This window comes from Rissa tridactyla, chromosome 2 (genome assembly GCF_028500815.1).
Source record: "Rissa tridactyla isolate bRisTri1 chromosome 2, bRisTri1.patW.cur.20221130, whole genome shotgun sequence".
Lineage (NCBI taxonomy): Eukaryota > Metazoa > Chordata > Aves > Charadriiformes > Laridae > Rissa > Rissa tridactyla.
Genome location: NC_071467.1, coordinates 36,581,112 through 36,588,777, shown reverse-complemented (window position 1 = coordinate 36,588,777; position 7,666 = coordinate 36,581,112). Strand labels below are relative to the sequence as shown.

The window sequence follows — 7,666 nt, the reverse complement described above, 5'->3', positions numbered from 1 at the left end:
GGGATGATGAAGGGACTGGGGCATCTCTACCATGAGATGGGAGACAGGCTGAGAAAGCTGGAACTGTTCAGCCTGGAGAAGAGAATGCTCAGGGGAATATGATCAATGCCTATAAATACCTGAAGGGAGGGTACAAAGAGGACAGAGCCAGGCTTTTTCCGGTGGTGCCCAGTGACAGGACAAGAGGCAATGGGCACAAACTGAAGCACAGGTGGTTCCCTCTGAACATCAGGAAACACTTTTTCAGTATGAAGGTGACTGAGCACTGTCACGGGTTGCCTGGGGAGGTTGTGGAGTCTCCATCCTTGGAGATATTCAAAAACCATCTGGATACAGTCCTGGGCAGCCTGCTCTAGGTGGCCCTGCTTGCTTGAGCAGGGAGCTTGGACCAGATGTTCTGCAGTGGTCCCTTACAACCTCAGCCATTCTGTGACTTTGTGAGATTCTCCTAAAAATCTGTATGTTAATGCTGCTCAAAGCATAAATACTCTGTGTGAGTTCAACTTCTGGGTTCACTGGACAGGTGACCAGGGGTTCTGCTGCAGCAGGGTGCCAAGTAGCAGCAATGGTAGAACACTGCTGACACTTCGTACAAGTATACTGGAGTACTTCATGAAGAAGCAGGGGAAGCCGTTGTACCGAGGTGAAGTCATCAGCTAATACACTCTTTCAAGCCATGCATTTTCTTCTGTAACTTCCATTAATACCAATGGCAAAAACGTTCACTGACTGCAAAGCTTAAGCGTCAAAAGTAAAGACACTTACACATTGAATCTTCAGAAATCCCCAGGTTTTTCAGCTTGGCATTTCATCCTGTTTACTTCTATGCTAGTCCTAGTGAGAACCTTAGTTTCTGATGTCTGGAGTAAGTGGACTGTTCCAAAGAGAAAATATCCAATGTTCTGTCAACAGTAATCAAAGCAGAGAAAAAAGGTCCTACTCCATTTGGAAGCAAATAACAAGATGTGTACTGAATACCATAGGAGTTTTGTCACTATGCTTTCTTTGATGGCAAGTCTAACTAGAATACAAATAAATCATCCAGCCAGTAATTTAGCACATGAACTGCTTGATTTACACTCCAAGAATCAGATACATAAACCTTGTCTCTCTGTGCTGTAGAGTTTTTGTAATTTTTAAATAAAAACAAAGGTCACAGCGATGAGTTTGTGACTTGATGCCTTCTTTTAAAGCTGTAGGAACTTAATCACTATTTGGGAAAATAGCTTGCAAAGCCTATTACAAATTAAAAAAAAGCTGAAGTGGAGCTATAAGAATTTTAAACTATATACGAAACTCAGTATATAATGTATTTATTGCTTTGCAGGTAAATTATGTACATAATTCAGGGATAACGTATCTCAGATGACCAAAATTTTTCATACATAGAGGAGTGATATTAACCATTGACTAAGATCAATAGAGATTTTTTTAGGATTTAAAAGAAATTTATGTTGTACTGGGGGGCAGTTACTTTTCAAATCTGGCACAGATCCACAGAGAGGGGCAGTCTTGGTAAAAGCTGCTAAATGTAGATAGTCTAGTCCACAGTCAGTTTGCCACAGTCTTGTCTTGCCTGCAGCTACTCTTGCAGTCTCATCCATCGAGGTCCCAGTGAAGCGAAGGTTGCAGAGAACCAGTGGTACAGTCCATTCCAGAGGATTTTATTCAAGTGGAACTGTCAAGTCAGGGGAATAAAAGACAGGATGGGCATGATGAATTACTTTTGTTTTTCTCGGCAAAGATTACATGGGTTTATGCTGGTATCAGACGTTGAATTTGCTGCAAAAGCACACAGTAGATTAGTCCAATGTTGAATGAAATATTGTCCACAAAAGCTATATTCTAACAGAGTACTTGTATTCATTAGAGCAGTTATAGGACAGAAGAGGTGTCATTGTAATTGCTCTGCCGCTGCTTCTTTGAAGTCACTGGGATTTTATCGTGGAGCAATACACGACTTTTTTACTTAGTGCATTCCTGGTGCTCACAGCCATTATGAAGAGCTTTTGGGCATGCAAGCAGTAGGCCTGTTATCTTTGAATCATTACCAAGATGATTCTGCAAAGGCAGAAAGGCCTCTGCTGCGTTAATTCAGAAGGTCATTATGGATAATGCATTGCCCCACTGATGTCCTGAGGTGTTTTCCTAATGTGTTGTCTTGCAGAAACGAACTGTGTGCAATTGAACCAGGAGTTCTGCAGTACTGCTTTGAATTCAGACACTGCTTTTTTTAGCTTTGGAAAATTAACTTGATCCATTGATTCTGTCCTTCAAGTGATGACAGGAAAATAATGGTATTTCAAGCACTGCAAGAACTGCTTAGGATTGGGATGTTTCTAACCTATAAGGGAGAAGCAGGAAGAAATACAAGAAAAGGCAAGCACTGATACTATGTTCACTATGAAGACACTGATAGGATTGTGTCTCCTGTCCTAAGAGCTAGAAAAGCTATAGACTGCGCTGGCTGAGAGTATGCATCATCCTGGGCAGCGCAGTCATAGAGGCTGAATCACAACACCTGCTCCTTGTAACCTGCAGCTCTTTTAAACATGCATTTTAAACTTGCATTTAAACATGCAGTTCTTTTAAACATGCATAAAAATTGTATGTGGAGTGCCAATAGCACTCAATAGTGCTGGAGCAGACTTTTGTAAATGCCTGCAGTTTTACGAGAGGAAAACAGTTTTAATAACTTGCCCCTGGACACATGCTGTCCCTTCATGTATCATTACACAGAAAAGGGTTTTGTACATATTTTAAAATGCATTGTACAATAGTTTTCAACTATAGCCAAAAAAGATTGTTCTTTTTTCGTAAGTCTTTCAGATATATAATTGTGTATACAAATAAATAAATGAATATGTACAAACATATACATATAAACACACACATATACACATATATATTTCCATAAATATCTATTGGCTTTTGCTCTACAGGTCCAACAAACTAAAATCTAAGTTTGAAGATGCATGCACAGATATATAAACATACAGAGGGAAAATGATACTCTTTTTTTTTCTTTACTTTTATGGAATAAAGTGTGAAATTAATTTATTTAAGGGAATTTTATGATATATTAAATTTAGTATTAAATATGGCCAAGGACTTCTAAACTGAATTTTTAGAATAGAATTTTTATAATGTAGTCATAAGAATGTCAGTTCTTGACAGGTAGCAAATCATTAACTGTGTCACATGGTTTCCATATGATTTTTGTTTCAGTTTCTGTTATATCAGTAAGCCCTTTAACTTTTCTTGGATTGCAAATCCTGTAAAGGTGTGGATGGGAAACCTGCGAATATGCAGATCTACATTTTTTTAAGGTGAAAAATCTCTCTCCATGCCCAGTATAAAGGTAAGTCTGCATTTTGTAATAACATTTTAAATGTATTGTGAGAACTGAATCGCATTTTATTGTTTCTGCTTTATCCCAAAATGATTCTGTAAAAGTATGTTAGTTTTTAGAGAAGGCTTATATTTATGTTGGCTGATAGACACTTTACTCTTCTTGCTCCTGTCATGTTAGATCTCATATGTTTAATAAGACCGGGGGCAATATAATTCTGAGTGATATAAGACTCTGTTGTGGCACTTAATGATACCCCAGCTCGTACATGAGACCATGGTGCTCTTTGGAGTGCTACCATGCATACAATATAGAGGATATTAAGGGCTGAGATCTTCAAGAGAGATTTCATGTTAACCTGTGAGCAGGCATTTGTGCCCGGGCTTGAAATTAAGACATTGGGCATTCAGGAATACAGATTTGTGAGTCTCTGATAGATTTTTTTTTTTTTTTTAAGTTACCATGAGCACAATGTAAACACTGTGTCTTACCAGCCATTCCAAGGCTCTTACAAGACTAGATTCCTTATTCAAGTTAATTATGAGACTATGAGCAAGCTGACATTCTTGGTAATGTGTGGCTCCTCATTTATCTCAGTTTACCTGATGCCTTTATATACCACCAAGATGCCCAGACAGGTCTGCAGGCTGCCAGCATGTGAGCAGATTGAACAGTATGTGTGTCAGAAGAAGAAATCACTTGACTCACAGCTACTCTTCATGCTGTTGTTTCAGAGGAGTCTGGACATAGCCTGTAAAACTTCCTTTCTTATTTGGGATTATATGATAATGAGATAATTCTTCTTTGTGAAGTGCTGAGATACAAAAGGATAGGGAGGTTGTGAACAGGGAGGAATCCAGTTACCCTGTGTATTCATTTCAGGTACAAAATTAGAGGCTTGCCACTCCTTGCCACTCAAAGGTGTAGTACAGTATTACTCATTAAATGTGAACCTTGGTATACTGCCTGCTTCGGCAATAAATTGCCTATCCAAAGAACTTTCTGTTTGGATTCAGTCATTGACTTACCTTTTACTGTTGTGTTTCCTGCAACAGTCAAATAGTGAACCTGTTTGGGTTTTTGGGTGTTTTTTTGAATCTGTTCTAAAAAGCATGCATAATGTTCTTGTCACAAAAAAAAGGATACAGCTTGTCAAAGGTGGTACATCAGGTTGCAGAATGACATGATGTTCTTATATAGAGTAAATACAGTTTCCTTTGGAATTTTCTTGAATAAATCATAGAATCACAGAATCATAGGATGGTTTGGTTTGGAAGGGACCGTAAAGATCATCTAGTTCCAACACCCCTGCCACGGGCAGGGAAATGAACCCTAATAATAAACTCTTAAGTTGCTTCACACAAGTTTTCAGATATGAAACATTTGTAAACATAAAGTTCAGTTTATGCTGGACTTTGTACCGAAATCCACTTCCCTGAATCTGACTGTGAATTGGATATAAATTGCATTAGTGATTTGAAAGAGATTAGTGGTATTTTATTGGAGAGGATAGGAAAGAATAGTGAAAGGGTTACAGCTATCCCAGCTGTAAGATTGCCTGATCTTTCTGACCTCTTTGGGGCCAGGACATGAAACCTAAGTAGGAGATAGAACAAGAAGCTAGAAATAGCTAAGGCCCACATCCAAAAAATAATGTTTAGACACCCAGCATCTTTGTAGGCTGTTATGTTCCCACTTGTCTTTATTAGGAAATTAAAAGCTTAAGTTCTCTTTTTGGGATTTGTACCTGGGTCACAGTGTAGACTAGCTCAGTCAACACAAGTGAAGAACAGTCATTAGCTTTCAAAAGCTTTGTTCATGGGATATTAACCAATTGTCTCATTTCATTCCTCTGTGGCAGCATGCCTAAATACACAAAAATCCAAAGGAGGCCTGCCTCTGCATGCCTTGCCTCTGCTCTGAGTTCCCTAGTGTGGCTTTTCCCTGTGTATTGTCTGCTGCTGTTTGGTGGTGGCACTAGCCCAAACCCAGTGCTTTGGCATGTCCTGCATCCCATCCTTTGGGATTGCTGACAGTAGCTTTTTCCTAAGATATGCAGATGAAATAAGGGACTTCATAATTTTCATGTTTATAGCTTTGCAAAGGTGGAAATGAATGAGACAAAGAATGTACTGCTTTATAGCTTTTCTGTTTCACCTGACAAATGCCACAGATCTACAGAGCAAAGATGTGTAAGGACTACTTAAAGAGGTCACAAGAATCCTTGCAGTGTTAGGCAATGTAAATGTAGTTTGAACTGCGAATTAATTCGGTCTGTAGCAGAATATGTGGTTAGGTCATCTGTGTTTAGCTATTACTCACACAGCTTGGGAGACATTTCCCAAAGAGGTGTAGGCTGGTTCAGGTCTGGCTCCTTACAAGTCACTAACAGGAGAGCTGCAATCCTATTCAGTACTTTCTTGCTGCGTATGGAAAAACAAAGAGAAATGATAAAACCACTAGATATATGCACACAAATGCAGTAACACAGTTGGAAATGACATAATGATGTGTACTGTGATACAACGGTGTGTACTCAAGACAGGAGTTTTCTCAGTGTTTTGTGCTGTGCACAGTAAGGGAGGATAGCTCAGAAGCTCAGAAAGTTCTGGGAAGGAATCAATCCTTTTTTCCATAAACTGGTTTTAAAAGCTGGTAGAGGTAATCTTGTTTCTTAGTATTTTGCAACTATTAGGAATTATCTCAATAGCTGTTTGGTAAGTGGAGAGTCACTGTGGTTGGGAAAGTGGGTGACCTCAGCAGGTTCAGAGGTGCAGCTTCTCTTGGACTGATTGTTCACAGATATCTCAGTACATTCTGCATTTTGTACTTGCTTGTTTAAATGCTCATGTGAATTGCTGTGTAATACTGTAAAAGAAAATATTGTTTCTGCTGATCTTCTGTTTTTCTTCTTCGTTTTAGGAACCAGTAATGAAGAATGAGTCCAGCAATTAAAAAGACAATTTACATTTATCTTTTCCAGAATAGATGTGTATCAGTGCAGTTAATTTAATATTTAAATCAAGAATCCAGAAAAATGCAAGTACCTTTGCCATAATAAAAATGCATAACCCAATTTTATTTTCTATGAGGAGGTGGTATCATCAGGACAAAGACTCCATTGTAGATTTAGATTGATTTTGACTTTCCTTTGCATGAAGTGAGGAGAGAGTGACAACAGTGACAGTCTAATGCATGATGAAATTTACTAAGCAGAATTTTATTTTTTTAGTTGGTGGAATTATAATTTATGTAGTTGATATTGGATTGGACTTCTGGGTAGCTAGTAAATATTTCTGTCAAGGTCAATATTCTTGGAGTATATTGATACTGTGTTTTAGAGGTCTTTCATCATTAATAACTCAGATATTTAGTTATGAGTGGTTTAAAAATGACTGGGAAGGTACTAATACCGGGAAGCTGAAATGGATTTTTCTAGTTCATGTCTTTCAGTGTGGAATTTTTATAAGGTAAGCACATTTTAAAATTTATTTTAAAATGAGAAATCATATTGCAAGACAGTTTATTAAGAAGTGCTTAAGACAGTTTATTAAGAAATGCTTAATATGGCTTCAGGGACAAGACCACTTCTGTCCTTGGCATTTATTGCTCCATGTAAGCAAAAGGACTTTTGTCTGCTTATGCCAGGGGTAAATTATGTCAGGTTTTGGTGGAAATGTAGATATTTCATTTTACCTGTAAGTAATAATTTTTATCATTCACAGCCTAATTCTATTTGATTCATTAGCCTTTTGATAGGGCATGCTTAATAAAAATGCCTGCTTTACAGAGTAATACTATTGTAACTGATAAATCTAAGTTTTTAAAATGATGTTAAGAAGGGAATTAATTTGATTACACTAAGCAGGTGAGACAGCTGAAGTAAGAGGTAATTTTGGAACCTGAAAGCCCAACCATATGTGGAAAACCCACCAAGATCGGGAAAGAAATTAATAGTTGAATAGTTAGTAAGAATACTTGCAGCAGTACTTCCTGCAGGTACTGAGTTAATGGTGACAGGAACCTTTGTTTGCTGAAAGGCACATGTCCAGGAATAGTTTAAGAGACCATATGCTTAACATTCTGTGGTGGCTTTGCTATAAAATGATCATTATCATTCTTATTATAGAGATCATTTGTGCCCAGATTTTACTTCCATTTTAAAACCAAGGTGAAAGGTGTTGGCGAAAAGTCTTGAATTTTAATTATTTTGGGTATGCTGCATGCAAGAAACATGAGCGAATATAGACTTATTGGAGGCACTTAATAAAATACTTATTTCAAATGCCTCCTTTACAGGCAGTGCTGAAAGAT

General features: G+C 37.9%; 1 protein-coding gene across 1 annotated transcript in view; it reads left to right on the top strand.

Annotated features, from left to right (window-relative positions):
• Nucleotides 1-6,547: 6,547 nt before the first annotated feature.
• Nucleotides 6,548-7,666, top strand: part of XKR9 (XK related 9) — an 11,370-nt gene continuing 10,251 nt past the window's right edge. Inside the window, exon 1 of the mRNA XM_054190383.1 lies at nucleotides 6,548-6,822. Coding sequence (XP_054046358.1) covers nucleotides 6,548-6,822 — 275 coding nt within the window. The remainder of the gene's footprint in view (nucleotides 6,823-7,666) is intronic.